Here is a 22,500-nt window from a genome sequence, read left to right as displayed (position 1 = left end):
TATTGATTCTCTCCCGCGGCTGCTTTGTCTAACTCGGCATTCATAATTAAAAATAATGAAATTGCAGTTATTAATTCACGCTGTGTGTTTTCAGTTCGCAGCGTCTCTGTGTGTGTGTGTGTGTGTGTGTGTGTGTGTGTGTGTGTGTGTGTGTGTTGAATGCAATCCTCCAGACCCCTCTCTTTAAGTGGTCGAGGAGTACGATTGGTTTCGCTCGGGAAACTAAGAAGTAGGTCAGAGAGGTGGAGTGGAGGTGGAAGCAAGGTTGAGGAGCATAACATCTCTCACACACACACACACACACACACACACACACACACACACACACACACTGAACCAAGAAGAACTGTGTTTCAGGGTTCATGAGATCGGAGTAACATTTCAATTTCGGATCGCATCTCTCTTTCAGATCTTCAGATTTCTTTTCCCAAGCTCTTCTCTAGATACTGATTCCACTCATATTTATGGATGGAGTTAGGATGAATAGGGCAGTGTGAAAGATCAGAAGCAGCATTTAGGTCAGTGTCTGTTGCACATTCGGGTCACATTTGTTTTTCTGGTTTAAAAATGAAAATAAAAAGATGCAATAATTATGTTTAAAAGCTTTTTTTTTTTTTTGCTTAAAATATTTAATATGTCTCATTTCTAGTTTCTTGCTATATTATTTTCATGTATTTGAGGTATTTTTGGGTGCGGGACTCTTGCACAACTTGGATGTGAAAGAACTAATCAACCCTCAGCTCATAATCCATCAGTGGCTGCATCTAAACATTCTGGCATCACTCTGAGAAGTTCAAATTGATCACTACTTACATTTAAACAGCAACAGGAGGAGAACAGGAAATATGAGTCCCCCTGTCCTCTTAATACAGCGTTATCTTCTTCTTCTTCTTCTGTTCAAGTATTTTTCAAATATCCCTGCTTGCTCAAAAGCTGGGGTCAGAGCACAGGGTCCGCCATGATACAGCGCCCCTGGAGCACAGAGGGTTAGGGGCCTTGTTTAAGGGCCCAAGAGGGGCAGCTTGGTGATACCAGGGCTTGAACCCCTGACCTTCTGATCAGTAACCAGCACCTTAACCACTGAGCTTCCACTCCCCCAGTGGTAGAGGTGTATTTTCGACAAAGCAAAAATACCTTTTTGAACTATTTAATCATTTGTTTTTTATCTTCAAATCAAAAATCTAATGAATGCAACCTACCCAGACCTTTTCTTGCCATCTATATCTGAAAATGTCTGGATGGATTATCTTGGCAGCACTGACCCTGTCCTCTTGCCATGTGATTGAAAAGCAGAGCGTGTGTGGTGAAAAAGATTAGCCTAGCGTCAGTGCTGAACCCTGGGAGACCTTTTCCTCTAATCAGCAGGTGCCTTTCTATCCAATCAACGACTCAATCAATCACTTGCTCGTCACGAGCGCTGTTACGCCACGGCCTTCCGGGAATTCTGCAATGCATGAGCGTGTGAGTGATGCGGCGTCTCACGGGATGTTCTCCCAGCTCGACTGTGTTTCAGAAAACACGATTACACGCTTCCTCATGCTGTTTCACGTCACAGACATTCTGTTTTTTTTTTCAGGTACGTTTAACAAGGACCGGCTTTATTCAGCGAGACGGACAAATGATGTGTAGACGGAGATAAAGGGATAAAAATATGGCAAGGAGATAATAAAAGAAAATTTCAAAGTTGATCTAGGAGACCCAAACTTGTTCCAGCATGATAATGCATAAAGTCAGATCCATGAAGATCTGCTTTCCATGGGTTTGGAGTGGAAGTTCTCCTGCTTTCCAGCTCCAACCCTACTGGGATGAAAGTAAATGCTGACTGCACCCAGACCTCCTCACCTCCTCACCTAGAACAGTACCTGACTTTAACACCCTTGTGTGTGAATCTCCACAAACCCCTTCCAAAATCTAGTGGAACATCTCCTCAGAAAGGGTTGAGGCTATTATAAAAGTAAATGGAGATTAAATGTGGAATGGGACATCCCATATCTTATGCTCATGGTTTCCACATACTTTTAAAAATACAGTGTGACATTCTTATACAAAATGAATTGAAAGTATTTTGCTTTACTTTAGTCCTTTATCTTTTCTCAGGATCAAAGGCATATCGTTAAACGTTAGCAAAAAAACAAAAGAAAATCAGCCAAAATAAGAGCGAAGTTATGATGTGCACATGCCGATACCATCCAGATTTCGATTGTAGCTCCAGAAAAATGAAAGTCAGGAATACACTCTGAATGAAATTTAGGTCATCTCAGGGGAATCCTGAACACAGAGATAGCCGATCCACCCACAGGTATATTTTATTGCCATGTCCACACTAATACGTATTCGTTTAAAAACGCATATTTTAGTCGCATTTTTAGTCACGTGACGGTGCTCCACATCGCCGGACGTTTCAAAGCGCGGGAGAGTAAATAAACCTCAGGCGGAAATGCTGAAGCATCTTACATTTTGCTCATGTGCAGTACAGGGACTTTAGCATTCTCAGATGTTTCAGCTTGGATCAGCCACTTTTGGGAAATGATTGGAAACGCCGTTTTCCCGGATTAGGGTCGGAATTGGGAAAAAAACAGAGAACCCAGAGGAAACCCTGGCACACAGAATCAGTTCATTTCTACATCAACATTCCAGGCTGTAATGATCACATTAATCACAGCAATATTGAATACACAGTATAGTTACTTGGCGGCACATAAAATAGTACTTGATCCAGTGCAAACTGGTACTGTACATTTTATTTATAGATATTCTTTTTGTCTTCCGGTCTGTTTAAATAGAAACTGAAAAGAAGAAGAAGACTGTAGAAAGAGAGAAAAAATGAGGGCAAGATGTATCTCTAGAAACTATATGAAGGAAAAAGATGGATTGCGAAGTTAAATATGGATTGTAAGAGTGTTAATGGGTCAATTAGTCTCACTGTATTACGCCTTCTTATATAACACACACACACACACACACACACACACACACACACACAAACAAGCTCACAATCACACCAGGGACCCTGGAGCTCTGATGCAGAAATGCTCCCTGTACTGTAGCATTTGTACAAATTCAATCAAACCCTGGTCTGCTGCATGGGTGTGAATTTCATACAGCCTGAGTGTAATTTCTAAATCTGGCAACACCAAACAAAAAAAAACATGTATGGCAAATTCCCCCTTGACCCTAAAAGTGTGTATAAAGAATTAGTGCAGAATTTGAACTCTACAACACCCTTTACAATACCTCAGTAGGCTTTGATGAATTTTCCAAACTGGAGCGCTGCAGCCTAATTGCCCTTTAAGTGCTAAACTCTTAAGTGCACCGCAGGGGGACGAGCGATACGGGTCCCGTTCCATTAATCTACACACATCCTGCTTTCCTCTAAAGCATCCTCCTGCCGAGGCACAGCTTCAGCGCTGGCCTTACACCGCCATTAATCCTGGACAAGTCAATGCGGAGTGATGTAATAGCAGAGGATAGGGAGAAATATCATGCCCAGACTCCTCCTCTTCTATCATTAGGCAGTCTTTAGCGTCCTCCCTGCGTTCTCTCCGTTTGTTCGATTCGACCTCGCAAAAGTTCAGGCGAGACGTCAGACCCGACTTGGCGTTCCCTTTCTTGCCGTCTGGTTCGAGTAAATCCTGTCAAATCTGTCAAAACTGCTATTAAAAAAAATCCACTGCAACTACAAGGACCTAAAACACCCCTCATATGCTGTATGTAATAATATAGCACCTTGCTTTTATAGAGAAATACTAAACTGAGCAATTAAGGGCCTTGATCAAGGGCCAAAGAGCAGCAGCTTGAAGGTGCTGGTATTTAAACTTAAAACCTTTTGATCAGAGGGTCCAACCACTGAACTGCAATTTCTAGTGCTATCTCAAGTAACTCCCCCGGCCATGATGCAAAAAACCATCATGGCCGTCCCTCTTTCCGCTAATCAATTTCTTTCTTTCTTTCAGCTTCTCCCATTAGGGGTCGCCACAGCGGATCATCCGCATGTTTGATTTGGTACATGTTGGTACGCTGGATGCCCTTCCTAACGCAACCCTCCCCATTTATCCAGGCTTGGGACCAGCACTAAGAGTGGCTGGGGTTGGTTCCCTGACCGGGGATCGAACACGGGCCGCAGCGGTGAGAGCGCCGCATCCTAACCACTAGACCACCAGGGACCCCTCTTTCTGCTAATCATTATAATCAATATATTTGATGTTTTTTTGTATTTATGCCTCCCGAGTTGAGTTTGAGAGACGTGATCCTCTCGGTTATGATCCCACGTGTTCGCTCTTATGTTTTCAATTCTGCCTCATGTCTTTCCTGCATCCCCGTCTGTTTCACAGTCAAGTGTCAGCCAGGATCTACATATAATTAAAAAGTAATCTTCTTTATTTACTAGGCCAGGTGTCAAAACAGTGAATTTCACACATGTAGGCAGTGGGATCACATGGTGTCGATTTTAACACGTTGCAAACTCCTTGAGGCACCAAGTCCTTATAATTAGAGTTCCGTGAGAGAGATGATATTTTGCTGTTCCATATCCACTAGGAGGAAATCAGGCTGGTAGTTGCACTTACACTGTGTTTGTGTGTGTTTGTGTGTGTGTGCCTACAACAAGTTTACCAAAAAAGCCTGATTGATTTAACATGGACTCACGTGATTATGCTCACTCATATCAATAATATTGTTTGGGGTTTGATGCTAATTTATATTGGATCTGGCACTGTGTACGTTCTGCATTGGGTTTAGGGATCTGGATCTGTTTTTGGGTTTAGATTAGTATATAATTAGTGAAATTGTGGTTCAAGTTTTGGGACTAGACCTGGTTTTAGATTGGGCCCGGGACAAAGATTCTAGTCAGGGACTGAATCTAGTTCTGGACTGGATTTGTTTTTTCGGTTTAGATTGGGTCTATGATTGGTAAAATTGTGGTTCAGATTTTGGGACTGGGCCTGGGTTAAGATTAATATGCTGACATCATTAAAAAAAAGCATAGGTTATGTATCATCTCCTCTGCCACCTAATAGAAATATGGAAATGAAAGAACATCCCTAACAGATTCCTACTTGCCTACAAATCCTGCATAACACATGAATACTAGATATTCAGGTCACACTAATAATGTAAACCTGATTAAACCCACCGGGTTCAATAACACAGGACTGGACACTGACACATTTAATAAGCAATAAGGCTTAAACAGGGCTTTAGTTCAACCAAGAAAGACAGATTATATCTCATCCAGATGCTTATGACCCCAATCCCTTTAATCGCCTTACTTTACAGCACCCAAGGTCAGGACAAGGTTATTGATCATAAAGACTTCAATAATAAAAAAAACAACATGATGTTATGATGCAGCAATATGCAGTGGAAAACAGACTGACATTTCTCCTGAGAAATGTGCCTGCAGTCTATATGAGGTGTGGCAATCTTGTTCGAACCTGTTTGCGGAGTTAAAAACGACCTCATTTCAATATTTATTTTTTAATCAATACAGAAAAAAAGAAACATGGTTTCTAAGTAAATCTGATGAACATTGCGAAACACCTCAGGGTTTTGGAGACACCGTCCACACTACCCTGGTAAATCATAAATATATTCACCGGCTTCCCATAACACAAAATAAACTGATTTGTACTTTATGTGAGGTTGTACCTCAGGGTCAGGTTAGAGGATTGTACCTCGAGGTCAGGTTTGTATTTTAGGGTCAGAGGGAATATAAGGAGAAGTCAAACCTAAGGATCCTATTTAACTTTAATGTGCAGTGGTGGCAAAATTGTACCTTAGAGTCAGACGGAATATACATTAAGGTTAGATTGTATCTATAGGCAGGGGCGCCATTAGGGGGGGTGCAGAGTATGCCAGGCATATGGGCCCACGAGAACGCTAGGGGGCCCCACAATCATCAATTAAAATATTTCCAATTAGTTTTTTTTTTATCGTACATACACACATATTTTAAATAATAACACTGTGGTGAAATAAAATAAATTCTCTGTAAATAAAATTAAACTATATTAACTTTATTATTAATAATATAACATTGTGTATATATATATATATATATATATATATATATATATATATATATATATATATATATATATATATATATATATATATATATATATATATACCTTAAAACTGTTAATTGCGCCCCTGTTTATAGGTAAGGGTGTAGGTGAGGTTGAACCTCGAGGACAGATTTGTGCCTCAAGATCAGAAAAACATAAAGTGAGGTCATTACTAATGGTCAGATTGTACTTAAATGTTGGGTTGTACCTCAGAGTCATAATTTTACCTCAGGATCAGATCAAACATAAGATGAAATCATAACTCCGGCTCAGATTGTTCAGGTTTGAACCTCTGGGTTTAAATAAAACACAAGATGAGGTCATACATCAAAATCAGATTTTACTAAACATTGAGATTTACCTCAGGTAAAAAAAAAAAACATAGTGTGAGTTCATACCTTAAGGTCAAATCATACCTAAATATTGGGTTGTACATCAGCATTAGATGGAACATAAGATGAGAGCATACCTTAGGGCCAGATTAGGTAGGTTAGTTAGGCACCTTATGGTAGATCTTTTACCTCAGGGTTTAGAAAAAGCATAAGATGAGGTCATAAATCAGAGTCAGATTGGACACAAAAGTGAGTTTTTACCTCATGGTCAAATCTGTACCTTAGATTTAGATGGTACATAAGATGAGGTCATACCTTAGGGTCACATTGTACCTAAAGTCAAGATTGTACTTCAGAGTCAAATTAGTTTAATTAGGGTGAGATCACACCTGTCCGAGATTTGTACCTTGGGGTTTGGAAGTGTATGTAAAATTCAGTTTGTACATCTAACACAGATTTGTTTAGGGTTAGTGTCTAATTAATACCTCAGGAGGAGATTGTGCCTTGGTCATCTTTGTACTTCAGAGTTAGATTGTATCATTAGGTGGGGTCACATTTCTACCTTAAAGTGAGATTGTACCTGTCAGATTTGTACTTTTACTGTCAGACGGTATCAAAAGGTGTTAAATTTTTTTATCTCAGAATTGCATTTGTTCCCAAAGGTAAGGTTTCATCTCTGTGTCAGGTTCTACCTCAAAATCATGGTAAGACTGTTCTTTAAAGAACCTTGTATCTCATTGTACTTCAGACAAAATATTTTACCTCAGCTTTCAGGCAGATGACAACCCCTTGAGATTGTATTCATAATAGATATAAGTCTTTTCTACTTATGTTTTGACAGAGTACTAGGAGCTTTATGCAAAAACAGTCTCTTACCTGCCATGCACCTTGATGTCAGAGATAGCATAGAAATATCTGGACAAGTTGCCCTCATCCACCATGGTGGCCCCAGTGGCAGGTCGGAGGAGCCGGATACGCAGGTCTGTGATGGTAAAGAAGTCTCGGAGGTTCTTTGTGGTGTCCAGTTGGCCGTATAAGGACGCCATGTTGTGTAGACGTGGTCCGGCAAACAGCGCGAAGCGGTCCTTGATCTCGAAGCGCACAGTCTTGTCATACTTCCAGACGTAGCCCCGTGAGTACTCCTCTGTGCAGATGATGTCCAGGAGTGTGAACTGGGACAGGTCCTGGACCGTCTTTGGATCCATGGTGAAGGCGTCCAAGCAGTCAGTGGCATAGAACTGGTATGGCTGCCATGTCTTCCCATAATCTAGAGACTTTTCCAGGACCATCTGCTCAGGACGGCCTGACTCAAAAGTGATGACGATGTCATCTGTCAGCTCGATGGTCTTGTTCCAGGATAGTGTGATGTTCACTGCCAAGGGTTTAGGGTACTTCCTCCAAGAACTGGACTGCCAGAAGGTGGTTGGGTTGCGACCCTCAAAGTCAAACATAAGTTCTGGAGGGTGGGCAAGTTCCTCCGTGGTGGCGTCACACTCGTTGTTGCACATGTATGGGTTTTCCTGGAACGACAACAAAAACATGGTAAAACAGACATGAAAAAGACATCAATAATTATATTTGTGGCTGTTTCTTCCAGATTTATACCCAGAGCATGGCCAGGTTTATGTGTAGATAAACCGAGATAAAGATTTGGAATTAATAAAATTGGTATAATTGGCATGCGTGCTCCAGAGTAAATAGATGGCTTTGGTCAATGGGCTTGCTATTGCTAAGTAACTGTACTGGAGGGTCAAACTGGGAGCACTAACAGTGGCATTTGTTTTGTCTTTTATGAGCTTTGACTGAAGTGTGTGTAAACAGAGAAAATCGACTGTGCACCAGATGGTTAAAAGCTCCCACAGGTCTGGTGAGGTTGCATTGTAACTTCAAGGGTAATTCCTGCTCTCTGAATTGTGCCAGCGAGGAGGAAACAGACAGAACAATCACATGTTGTTTCTGTTTTTTATTGCATCTCATCCTGTCATGCCTCGTTTCACATCCAAAAAAACAAAGTCAGTCAGGGCCTTGTAGTAGTTTATCAGATGAATAAATAGATAAATAAAAGACAAATGGATTTTGGAGGATCAGAAATGGCCATCGAGTCACAGCGTGTAAGCGACAGCATGCCTTAGGTGTGCGTGATAATCCAAAGGTCAGAGGAACAAATTGCTGAATAACGCAATAATAATAGCGCCCTTCGCCTCGCGTTCCTCCTTGATCCAGAAAAAGACACCCATGGGGTAAAATGAAAAACCGTCTCCGAACCCGACGTCAAAGGAACCATGTTGTGAAAGCGGTTTCGCGAAACCCGAGAGTGACGAGACGTTGAGACGCGCCACCCAAACGGAGAGCAAAAACAAAGGCACCTGAGAGAAGATGCGAGGGCGTATCATCTTTTGCTTGAAAAGAAGTGTCCTTGCTGCAAATCATTACACCACAACGTGTACAACCTCTGGAGCTTGACACCAGGATGATGAGAGAGTTAGCAGGAAGTGTGTGTGTGTGTGTTTGTGTGTTTGGGGGGCAGCAAGTGAAGGGCACTTCAGCAATCACTCATATCAGCTTTTTTAAGAAACACAAGCTCCAATTTATCAAGACAAGATACCAGAGCAGCTGTGTCCCTCTGTGTGAGTCCAACATGGAGGATGAAAAGGGAAAAGGAAATAAAAGTGACAGAAAGAGAAGAGGGAAAACAAGTGTTGTTGCTAATAAGCTCATGTTTTTATCTTGTCCTCTAAGGCAAGGTGACAGAACAGCACTGTGTGAAAACTTCCTAATGGGCTAAAAGTCTGGATTTAAACAAAAACACCTCAACTATGAGTTAATTAGATTTAAGCGTATGGTAAGTAATACGCTGACCGCGGTCGGCCGAATTGCTAATATTATCTGACGGTTAAGAAATGATGAAAGGATCGCAATTATTGGGGGAAAAAAAAAGAAATCCACGAGGTTCCTGTTAGCGTGCCCAGATCAATGGACACCCATTAGTGTAAATGAGATTGTCACTGGCGGAGTCGAGGTCAGTAATTAGTCGCGACACTGGTTTTAATGCTAATCTGATGAGCGGTTCGGTTTCTGTTTTTTTACGCAGATTGCAGATAAAGGAGATGACAGAGCTCGATAGATTGGTGCTAATGATGGGATGAGAGAAGAGGAGAGCGAGAAAACACAAAAGAACTGTCAAAAAAAGAGAAGAAAATCACCATTGATGCAATAGCCGTGATTCAGGGCCTGAGCGTCGTTGCTACGGCTTTGATCTCAACCTGAAAATCTCGACGAGTCCATGCCGATAAAGAGCCCCTTTTCGGCTCTCATCACCTCCACGTAGCATCTGGCACAGTTCTAAGGTGCTCCTAGCAACGAACGGAGGAGCACGTTGAATATACCGGTTCTTACACGTGATATTTTCAAAAGTATTGAAACGCCGGGTTTTTCCAGCTATATATTGTTCCTTCCGTAAACTATTCAATCTTAAATCTGCTGTTAAAACGTACTTTTTCATGATAGTTTTCAGATGATTTTTATACTTTTTGTGACGTATCTGTGATGTTTTATTTATTTATTTATTTATTTATTTATTTATTTATTTATTTATTTATTTATTTATTTATTTATTTATTCATTCATTCATTCATTTATTATTATTTTTATTATTATTATTATTATTATTATTATTATTATTATTATTATTATTATCAATAATATTAGTAGTAGTAGTACTTGTAGTAGTAATTATTTTTTATATTGCTTTTATTTAATTTTTTTTCTTTTATGCTTGGACAGCACATAAAGATGTAGATTTTAAAGGTACTAAATAAAATAAAGAGTATCATTATTGTTATAATTATTATTATTATTATTATTATTATTATTATTATTATTATAAGCAAAGAATAGGACACACATGGCAATGCCCATGGGCACAAAGCCAGCTCCATGAAGATCTGCTTTCCATGGGTTGGAGAGAAAGATCTCCTGCTAATTAACTCTAAGCTTTATTGGGATGTCCACAAAATCCAATGGAAAATCTTCCCAGAAGAGTGGAGGTTTTCATAAGAAGGTGGAATAGGATTTTCAACAAGAAGCACATCTCAATGTTATGGTCAAGTGTCCACTTTGTTTTGGCCTGTGAATGTGCTAGAGAGAGACTGAGAGACAGAATAAAGTAGAAAAAGAAAGAGATGGAGAAAGAGAAACGGAGGGAAAGAGATTGACAGAGCGACAGAGACAGTAGAAGAGAGTAAAGGAGAGAAAGAGAGAAATGAAGAAATATTGAAAGACAGTGGTAAAGAGAGTAAAGGAGAGAAAGAACGAGATGGAGAGAAAAAGAGACCAAATGAAAGAGACAAATTAAGCGAAACTGAGAGACAGTTATAGTAGGAGTAAAGGAGAAAAAGAGAGAGATGAGAGAGAGACTAAGGGAAAGAGATAGACAAGAGTAAATGAGCTAAATAAGGATGGAGAGAGAGAGAGAGAGAGAGAGAGAGAGAGAGAGAGAGAGAGAGAGAGAGAGAGAGAGAGAGAGAGAAGAGAGAGAGAGACTGAAAAAGAGAGAAATTATGAGAGACATTGATAAAAGAGAGATGAAGAAAGACTTAAAGACAGCTATAGAAAGAGTAAAGCAGAGGGAAAAAAGAGATGGAGAGAGACTCAAAAGTAGAATGAGATATGAGACATGAAGGAAGAAAAAGGTATATAGAGACAGCTACAGAGATGGATGGGAAATAGATAGAGATGGATCGAATATAAAATACAGAAATAGCTAGAGAGAAAAAAGAGAGACAGGAGGAAGAAAAAGAAGAAGAAGAAGCAGAAGAAGAAGAAAAAGAAAGTACTGTGGAAAGAGGAGGAGAAATGTATCAGAAACAGGCAGTAAGTCCTATAGACACAGAACAAGATGAAGAAAAGGAAAGAGACAATGAAAGACAGATAGGCAGAGACAGATGTAGAGACAGAGAGTGAGAGTAAGACGAAGCGAAAGAGAGAACGGAAAGAGAGATGTATACGTTATAAACTCTGCCAGCTGCTCTGATCTCGAGCTTGTAGTTCCCATTAGAGGAATTCTGGGTAATTTCCCCTGTGGACACAGACCATGGCGGCACTATCAATCACTTACTGCTCACTATTTAACAGCACACCCATCCACACACACACACACACACACACACACACACACACACACACACACACCCATCCACACACACACACACCCATCCACACAGACACACACACACACACACCCATCCACACACACACACACACACACACACACACACACACACACACATACACACACACACACACACACACACACACACATCTACACAGACACACACACACACACACACACACACACACACACACACACACACACACACACACACACACACACACACACACCCATGATGATAATGTGAGTGGTGTGTGCCGGTGCAAAAGTTATTGCTGGAAGCGTTTCATTGTCTGCGCAAAGTACGAGCTCTATTCATGTGACATCACTTTATTAACATGACATGTCACATGCACACGTTGCCAGATATTCACAATGTTGCGGATTTTGTTGGTTACCGCACACTTGCGAAAAATGGAATGTCTAACTGATGAAATATGTAGAGAAAAATTACAAACACCTCAAACTGGAGGACAATGAAAACTAGAGGGACACAACTTGAAAACATTGGTTATAAAAGGACAATGGAAACTGATAATTACTGAACACAAAACTGGAGGATTGAGTACTGAAAATTACTGGAGGACATTCATAACAGTGCAAACTAGGGGACATTAAACAAGAGGACAGTAAAAACTGGAGGACTCTAGAAATTAGTGAACAATGATAACTAGGGGACAGTAAAAACTGGAGGACACAGGACATTAAGCAACACAAAACCAGACATCGGAACCTAGAGGACAGTGAAACTAAAGGACACGGGAAGTTAGTGAACACTGGAAACTAGGAGACACTAGAAACTAGAGGACAATGAAAACTGGGTGCCACTGCAGTTTAAGGAACTTAGGAAGTTTGAAAACATTGAGAATTAAAGGACACTGGGAATTAGGGGACACTGGAAACTAGGAGACACTAAAACCTAAAGGACAAAGGAAACTAAAGGACACTGGAAGTTAGCAGACACTGAAACCTAGAGGACAATGAAAACTAGAAAACACTGGAGGTTAAAGGACATTGGAATGTAGAGGACACTGGAAACCAAATGACACTGGAACCTAGAAAACAAAGGAAACTAAAGGACACTGGATATTAGGAGACACTGAAACCTGGAGGACAATTAAAACTAGGGCACAGTGCAGGTTTGGGGACACTGGAAGCTAGAGAACATTGGACAGTAGAGGACACTGGAAATTAGGGAACACTGGCAACTAGGAGACACTGAAACCTAAAGGACGAAGGACACCAAAGGACACTGGAAATTAGGGGACACTGAAAACTAGAGGACACTGGAGATTAAAGGACAAGGAAACTATGCTACAATGCTATGTTAATGAGTATGTGCATTTAGATGCATGACATACATTCTGAACACACACACACACACACACGCACACACACACACACACACACAAATCAGCATAGTGTCCTGATGTCTATCACATGTTAGAGTGAGACCGTTTCTTAAAGAGATGAAAAATAGATCAATATCAATTTCTGTGAGATGGAATTACTATGCATCAGCTTGAGTGTTCTCTCGGTACAATCCACTGTGTAATCGCCTCAGCGCTCACTCACAAGTGTGAAGAACGATTTGCCCCACTCCCCAACCCCAACACACCTCCCCCTGCCCCACCAAAAAAAAGTGTGATCTGTAGGATAAGAGTGGGTGTGGGTAATGACTTCAGACTTATCCCTATTTTGACTGTTAGCGATGTGGTGCACAGTTTACACTGCTCCTTACAGAACAGAAGCATATCTGATCATCTGCCTAATCTCCTTCTAGATCGTCTTTTTCATCTCTATTTTTGTTCCTCCTGCTGCATGATTTGCGTCCTGCCCTCTAGATTTATTCTGACTGCTTTAAACCTCCCACCAATCATGTAGCAGTAGACCATATTTTGTTTTTTTAGGAACTTAAATTTTAATCTCAGGTTTGATTTTAAATGCAGTACGGGTTGATGTTCTAGAATGTATTTAGTTTTGTGAATGGACCTTTCATTCTTAGTGGGTCAATTTTCTAGTATTGGCCAGTGTTTGTAGATGTTCTAGAATGGCTTAGAACTGGTAGATGGTTGGTGTTCTAGAATGGGTTGGTGTTGGTCAGAGGTCAGTGGTCTTGAATGAGTTGCCACTTATCAATGTTTTAGAATAGGCTGGTGCATAGTTAGGGAGTGTACATGTTTTAGAATAGGTTGGTGCTGGTTAAGAGGTCAGTGTTTTAGAAGAGGCTGGTGCTGTTGGGAGGTCGGTGTTCTAGAATAGGCTGGTGCTGGTTAGGGGTGTCATTGTTCTAGAATAAGCTGGTGCATAGTTAGGGGAGTGTACGTGTTCTAGAATAGGCTGGTGCATAGTTAGGGGAGTGTAAGTGTTCTAGAATAGGCTGGTGCATAGTTGGGGAAGTGTAAGTGTTCTAGAATAGGCTGGTGCATAGTTAGGGGAGTGTAAGTGTTCTAGAATAGGCTGGTGCATAGTTAGGGGAGTGTAAGTGTTCTAGAATAGGCTGGTGCATAGTTAGGGGAGTGTACGTGTTCTAGAATAGGCTGGTGCATAGTTAGGGGAGTGTACGTGTTCTAGAATAGGCTGGTGCATAGTTAGGGGAGTGTACGTGTTCTAGAATAGGCTGGTGCATAGTTAGGGGAGTGTAAGTGTTCTAGAATAGGCTGGTGCTGGTTAAGAGGTCAGTGTTTTAGAATAGGCTGGTATTGTTAGGAGGTCAGTGTTTTAGAATAGGCTGGTACTGGTTAAGAGTTCAGTGTTCTAAATTAGTCTGGGCATAGTTGGGAGAGTGTAAGTGTTTTAGAATAGGCTGGTGCTGGTTAAGAGGCCAGTTTTCTAGAATAAGCCGGTGCTGGTAAGGGGTGTCATTGTTCTTGAATAGGCTGATGCTGGTTAGAGGGTGTCACTGTTCTAGAATTGGCTGGTGCTGGATATGGGTGTCATTATTCTAGAATAGGCTAGTGCTGGTTAGGGGGTTGTCATTGTTCCAGAATAGGCTGGTGCTGGTTGCCAGAATTTACTGGTGCTGGTCAGGGGTCAGTGTTCTAGAACGGCCTTGTGCTGGTCATTATTTTAGAATGGTTTCCACTCTGCACACTGGATTATTTGTTTGTCAGGTCTGATTAGGGGAATACTACAGTAAGCTGAATGAAAACACTGACAGAATGTTTGGAGTTGTTCAAGGTTTGGACCGAAATTCAGCTCATTTACGTCGTGATACAACTTGGCATGACACAATCCTTTCCGGGAAAGCACGGTTCTGGATGAGTAAACCTTGCTGTGATGCGTGCGTGCGTGCGTGCGTGTGTGCGTGCGTGTGTGCGTGTGTGTGTGTGTGTGTGTGTGCTGCATGAGCGATTGCCAAGTTAAGCCAATATTAAAGCTCTGAATTTTTGGTCTTATCCTTCTTTAATTTATTTCATTATGACTAACAAATCATATTAAATATAGTACCTTCAGAACCGGAGAGCTCAGTCTGCATGACTCAAGGATGAAAGAAAAGCCTGTGCAGTAAAAGGGTGTAATGCTGTATTGTTTATGCACATTTTTAAGGAGCTTCTATCAAATATTTAGGCGAAAGTGTTATACCATATCAGAGTGATATCAAACACATAGACTGGTTCTAAAAATAAAGGTGTAGTAAATAAAGCAGATTGCAGACTACATCTTTTAAGCCGATTACTCACGACTGTATAAAACCCTGCTGTAAAGTTCTATAACGGACAGTATCTGTAATGCGATCTCCATGTCAGAGCTTCTAACGATAGGCCTGTGATTAGAAAATAACTACATGCAATGACAGCAAAATTGGGCAGACAATCACACACTGTAACGTTGCCCTAATATCACATATTATCCAATTTACTTGTTTATAACGGTCACGATTTCAGCCCATAAACTCGCTTCACTTCACTTCACTTCACTTCACTCCCATTTACATTTATGGCATTTGGCAAAAGCCACTTACAACTGAGCAGCCAAGGGTTAAGGGATTTGCTCAAGGGCCCAGCAGTGGCAGCTACTGTATGTGGTGCTGGGATTTGAACATGTGACCTTCCAATTCAAAATTGCTACCACCTCCAATTCAATTCAATTCAATTCAATTCAATTCAATTCAAATTAAATACAAATATAATTACAAAAAAGTTATAAATCAGTCTTTATAAGTTGATCCTAAATGACTGAGACAATAGCAAGGAAAAGACCCTCATGAGAAAGAAACCTTAAGAGGAACCAGACTCAGAAGGAACCCATCCTCATCTGGGTGATGTCAAATGTCCATTCATTATATTTCTGTTATCAAGGTTCACCTGTTTGCTGATAAACGCTTGAATGCTAAACCATTGCAGTCCAAATACATCTTCATGGTCTTTAAGTTTAACCCCGCCCACTTCCTGTTATAAATACTGTTCCATAAACCAAATCTAGCTGAGGTGCAAATGAGACTAAAATTAAATGAGGGAGAAAAAAAAAACAAACGAGTGAAAATAACTCTCAAGTTTGAGGTGTGAAAGGTTAAAGATGCTCTTGTGTCTCAGATCAGACGCGTCAGATCTTCGTTTCTCTCCTCGCTTTAAAGCAGGACTCATTAGACACTCAGGAAAAAGATCAAAACAAAACACACACTGAAAGACTGACCTCCCTCTATCACACTCTCTCTGGCTTTTCATCTCACTAATCACCAGCACAGCTGTGCACACACACACACACACACGCACACACACACACACACACACACACACACACACACACACACACACACACACACACACACTCAAAACACATCTCATAGACTAATGATTCATTTATTCTTCTAAATGCTACCAGATGACCACAAGTATTTGCACCCCTGACATCACACTTATGTGTGTTTCTTTACCAAATGTTACTAAACTAAAACATGTGATGCTGAATTGTTACAAAATCCGGGAAAATCAAACACAAGCTTAATGAGGACATGGTTTACATTTATGGCGTTTAAGAGACGCCCTTATACAGATCCACTTACAAATCAGAAGTTGAGCGTTAGGGGCCTTGCTTAAGGGCCCAACAGTGGCAATTTGGTGTTGCTTGGTGGAGCTGGGGTTTTAACTTCCAATTCCCAAATTCAGTGCCTTAACCCCGGAGCAAGCACTTCGATTCAGAACAGTTGTATTTGTGTAGCGCTTTTATCAACAAACATTGTCCTAAGCTGCTTTTCCAGAGAAAGAGGTTATGAAGGTTATGAGAAGAGAAGAGGTTATGAACCTCAAAACCAACAATGTAGTTGGAACACCTTGATGAACTGGACCAGGAGCCTCCAAACCTCCTCCAAGCTCCTGGAACTCCTGTAATGCTAATCCCCAAAGCTACACCCAGAAATGTAATGAAAAGCCTTCTAAGAAGAGTGGAGCTTATTACAAGAGTGAAAAAGGGAATACATCTGGACATTTATAGCATTTTTCAGACACCTTTATCCAGAGCGACATTTGTCTTATTCATACAACTGGCCGATTAAGGGCCTTTCTCAGGGACCGAGAAGTGGGAGCTTGGTGAGGCTAGCGTTTGAACCATCTGTTTCAAAGACCAATGCCTTAACAACTAAGCTCCTCTCTTCCTAGGAGATGGACTGGGATGTTCAACAATACATATGACAGCGTTGTTCTGGGGCGCACAAACTTTTGGCCCTATAGTGTATTCAAAAACACTGTATTATTCACACCTGTGATCTGATTCCTTTTTCACTCCAGGATATGGAGGTGTGAATTGAAGCGAGACCAGCAGAGGAAACATGTCCGGATGAGCGGTGTGAACAGGTGACAGTGTCGAGGACCTTCAGAGACGCTCCTCTCAGGTTGGAGATCATTGTTTTCCTTCCTTCTTTATTTGTTATTATTAAAAAAACGTGTGAACATTTTTGTCCGCAAAGAGCGGTGCCTTGTGTTTCAGGTGCAGGGGAACTCACAGGTCATTTTCACACTTGGTTCGCACTCAGGGTTGTTTGTCTCAGGATTTGAGGAGGATGACTTTTGAAAATGGTGGTCAGGGGGCTCTCTGGTGTGGTCCACATTAAGTGTAGTAGGGGATGTAAAATGATTGATTCAACAGAATATTTTCAGGGTTTGTAGGGTCAGCAGGGGTGACACAATGCGAGATGGATCCTCATGGATGTCCTGAGGAGAAAGATTACTGTGAATAGCAATCATTTAGAAAACAAGAAGATGGCCTTGAACTTCTATTGCCATGATAGAAATATGGCCAAAAGTATTGAGATACCCAACTGCCACAGCAATATGTGGTTCTGCCCCAAACACACTATAGTATACGACGTCATTCCATGGGGTAGCTTTTCCTGTAGACCTGTTCCAGCATGACATTGCAAGCACCCTGTGCCCAAAGCCAGCTCCATTAAGATCTGCCCTTCATGGGTTGGATGTGTGTGAAAGATCTCCTGCTATAGAGCTTCAAAACGATTAGGATGAGTGTGAACACTGACTGCACCCCAGGCCTTCTCAACTCACCTACATCACTACCTGAATTTACTGGCTGAATGAGCACAAATATCCATAAAATCTAGTAGAACATCTACTAGAGTGGAGGTTATTATAAGAGCGAATGGAGACTAAATGTGGAATGTTCAAAAAGACGATAAGATGAGTCCACAATCTTTAGACCATATAGTGTGTAATTTTACCGTATACTATAGAGATCTTCAGTGTCACCCAGATCCTTTTTAAGTCTGGTTCCTTGCAAGGTTTCTTTTCAACTCAGAGAGCTTTTTTCTTCATTTATTACAATGTATTTATAGGGGTCAACTCAAAATATATATTATGACATATTTCTGCATTATGATTCATCTATTGTAAAAGTGCTTTACAAACTCAAGCCCGTTAAACTAAATTATACAAATAAGTGATCAGATCAGATCAGATGTTCCAACAGAACATCTCACAGACTTCAAATCTGATCCCCCTCCCGCATCCATTGCAACACAAGCTGAAAGAAATTTCGTACACGATACGCCTTGAAAAGGTGCGGGCCAGCTGTAGACCAAGGACAATGAGTTCACAGCTCTCAGAAAAGCTTTAAAACCCCCAGAGAGCCCAAATCTGTGCTTTTCTAATTAGGTTAATGTTGCTCTTGTGGATGTGCAAAATATACCACCTGAAATACAACATCTGAATACATGTTGTCTTTCTATTGTATACACTATACCGACAAAAGTCAACTGAGCATGAGATGCTACTGCTTCTTTTTGGATGTCTCATTCAACATTAAGTCTCCCCTTTGCCCTTAACAATGACCTTCACTCTTCTGAGTAGATGTTCCACCAGATTTCGGAGTGTGTTTGTGGAAATTCAGCCATAAGAGTGTTGGTTTACATTCAATCCAATAGGGTTGGAGCTCTATAGCAGGAGATCTTCCAGTCCAACCCATGGAAAGCACAATAGATGGTGGAACATGTTTTGGTCTCCTAGTTCAAGCATCCAGAGACGTCCTATACAATTGTGTCCCCATTTTTGTGATAAAAATTGGAGAAGAACCACATATGAGTGGAAAATTCAGGGAACCTCCATGGTCTCTGTGGTGATGGACATGGCGGCTTGTTAAACTGATTCTTGGTAGTGATTTTTCCTCCACTTGAATTAAATACCCCTCCTCCCCCTCCTCCCACTGACCCCTTCATGTTTAAACACCCAAAATTGCAGATCCATTGAGGTTAATTGACTTTTTCATTTCGTTTGCTTGAAACACACAAACATTGTTCATTTTTTTGGTCTTTGTTTTTGGTGTTTTCAAGTTTGAACACAAAGACCTTCCATAAATTAGGCTTCAAACGCAACAGCGTACTTCTAACGATCCACCATCAATAGGCAGTGATGATTTCATGAACGTTTTTAAAGATAACATTTAAAATATCAGGCAAGAAAAATGCACTTTTAATTACTATTAATTCAAATCCAAATGATTTTATTAATAACCCTGCAAACAGCCCTATAATTATAACAGATCATCAATTACACATTTTTACTCCTATTCAGGTGAAAGAATGAATTTCAATTATTTCCCTATCAAAATCATCATTGTGTTCTAAATCCTTTAATCTAACCTGTTCCAAATATAATAAACTCTTCTCTTTATCTCCAAGATTCTAGAAAAGTTTGTAGCACAGCAGTTCTGCTCACATCCACTAAGGCATAACATTTTTGAAATGTACCACCTAGTTAAGGTGGTAAATGACCTGTTATTGGCCTCTGATCAGGGTTTTGTCTCTTTACTTGTTTTGCTCGACCTTAGTGCAGCTTCTGACACCATTGATCATAATCTCCTCCTTGCTAGACTAGAACATGTTGGTGTTAAGGAAACAGCTCTCTCCTGGCTCAGGTCTGATCGCTATCGGTTTGTTAATGTAAATGGTAAGTTCTCCACACTTTCTGAGGTAAAGTTTGGTGTTCCACAAGGATCTGTCTTAGGCCCACTGCTTTTCTTTTTATATCTGCTGCCTCTGGGTGAAATTATAAATAAACATGGTATTTACTTGCATTGCTATGCTGATGATCTTTTGCTCAACTCGGATAAGATGGAAGTACTTTTTCTAGGACCACATACAGCATGAAGTAAACTTTCTGATTACGTAGCATCTCTGGATGGTGTTTCTGTCTCAGTGTGTACAGCAGTCAAAGATCTTGGTGTGATTATTGACCCGAGTCTTTCCTTTGAGGATCATGTGAATAATATTACCAGGATCTGGTAATAGGAACATATCTTTTTTCACCTTGGAAATATTGCTAAAATTAGAAATATGATGTCATTACAGGTTACAGGAAAACAAAAGCATGTTTTTGGTACATCAAGATTAATCTTCAGAGCACTCTGTGCAGCTGGGGATGGTTCCACATCTACAGCCTAAAGGTTCATGAAGCCACTGAGCAACTCAAGAACTTTGAGGACTGATTTGGACTGTAATTAATATCAACAGTCTACTACAGTGGCTCAGGACCACAGTTTGCATGAAGAATTCAGCATTTACACATTTATTATTGTACACATCAACAAAGTAACTACAATGAATGGACATTTGGTACCACCCAGATGAGGATGAGTTTCCCCTCTGAGTTTGGTTCCTCTCAAGGTCTTTCCTCATACTAGAGTTTTTCCTTCACCAGTCACCACTGGTTTCACTCATCAGGAAAAAACAATTATAAGAAAACAAACTTATAGGCAATAAACATACACATTATTTGTGGAAATCTGCTTTGAGACAACGTCCATTATAAAAAAGCACTATACATATAAAATTGAATTGACAAAAAAAAAAAAGATGGAATAAAACCAGACGTTCTTTTCCTGTTCTGTCTGCAGGAAGATGCAGCTCTACCTCTGGCATGTTAATCTGTATTCTATGTGACATTTAGGACACAGATCTTAGCAGTGTTGTGATACGTCATTTTCACGTAGCAGCAGCGGTGCTGAGAGAACGCGCTCGAGAAATGAAGAGAAATCGATCTACATAGAAAATATTGGTCACAAATAAATGGTAACTGAAAGTTTAGTGCATCTTCTAATAATTACATATAAATAAATGGTTTCTTTACCGAAGAGTTACACCAAAATAAAAAATAAAATCCCATGCATTCAAACATTATATATATATATATATATTTTTTTTTTTTTTTATTATTATTATTATTATTATTATTATTATTATTATTATTATTATTTATAAATTTTTTTCCCCACAGAACAAAGTGCATCCTACATCTGCTGTGTGTTTGTTTCTGTCGATTCTTTCTCCTCTCTGATGATGTGAAGCTGTGAATGTTTGTGCAGCAACAGACAGAATAAAGAATGGAGCTGCTCACATGATCTTTGGTCTGAGATTCACACTAGTGATTTGAGGTGGAGTGAGATAGACACCAAACACACACACACACACACACACACACACACACACACACACACACACACAAACTCGAAGATCTCACTAGCACAGTCATGGCTGTCTTCACCTGTCTCTCACTCCTTACCTGCAAAGACGCTCTCAAAACTCAATACTCTCACCACACTAAAATAAATCCAGCATTACTTTTTGGAGCATAGCAAGGGACGAATTGCACCCCCCCACACACCCCCCCCCACGCACACCCCGCTGTCAAAGGAACGCAAAATCAGAATCTTCTATAATTAGCTCCCTGAGCCGACTGGTAATTTGCATTGCATTGTGGGAATATGGTGTTTATTAGCCATTCATGTTACTGCAAAATTAAAAACACTAATGTACAGGACGTCTTTAAAATTTTTCACTTTACTTGAACTAGGAAACACATACCTGCTCAAGTGCACAAAGCCAGCACCATGAAGATCTGTGCTACATGGTTTGCTGTGGAAGATCTCCTGCTATAGAGCTCTTCACCTCAACCCTTAAAAGAGACATGTGAACCCTGACTGAACCCCAGGCCTCTACACCTCCTCACCTCCATCAGTACCTGACTTCATTAAGGTTCATTAAGCCTTGCATCTGAATCTCCACAAACATACTCCAAAAATCTAGTGGGGTATCTTTCCAGAAGAGTGGAGCTTACTATAAAAGCAAAAGAAGACTAAATGTGAAAGACTTTTTTCCTACGCTTTGAAACCCGTGGCTAATTTATGAATTTTTCCTGGGTTTTTCCCGGTTTCACAAACTTCAAGCCAAAAAACTGAACCCCATAACATTAGACCAATGAAATTTCCGAACGGAAAATAAAAAACGCACCTCACCTGTGTTCTGAGCTGCACGCCATCGGGAGAAAAAACTTTATTTTTTTTAAACGCATGACGATGCCAAAAGATAAACTCTCTCGAGAAATAGTTGTGAAAGGAAGGATGAAGACAGTGAACTATGACTTTCTCGGTCGGCTACTGTTTAGATACAAGCCGTTGTAGCGCGTTGAGTCTGGGTGAAGGGAGGAGCTCG

At 40.5% G+C, this 22,500-nt stretch overlaps 1 protein-coding gene across 8 annotated transcripts in view; it reads right to left on the bottom strand.

Annotated features, from left to right (window-relative positions):
* ntng1a (netrin g1a) overlaps positions 1-22,500 on the bottom strand; it is a 153,578-nt gene that overhangs the window by 72,244 nt on the left and 58,834 nt on the right. For all 8 annotated transcript variants that reach the window (XM_083546720.1, XM_083546721.1, XM_083546722.1 and 5 more), the window contains exon 3: positions 7,274-7,917. In XM_083546720.1, the coding sequence (XP_083402846.1) occupies positions 7,274-7,917 (644 nt within the window). The remainder of the gene's footprint in view (positions 1-7,273; positions 7,918-22,500) is intronic.

This window comes from Silurus aristotelis (genome assembly GCF_946808225.1).
Source record: "Silurus aristotelis genome assembly, chromosome: 1".
In the NCBI taxonomy this organism is placed as follows: Eukaryota; Metazoa; Chordata; class Actinopteri; order Siluriformes; family Siluridae; genus Silurus; species Silurus aristotelis.
The sequence above is the reverse complement of the archived record's forward strand: the minus strand, read 5'-3'. Positions and strand labels throughout refer to the sequence as shown.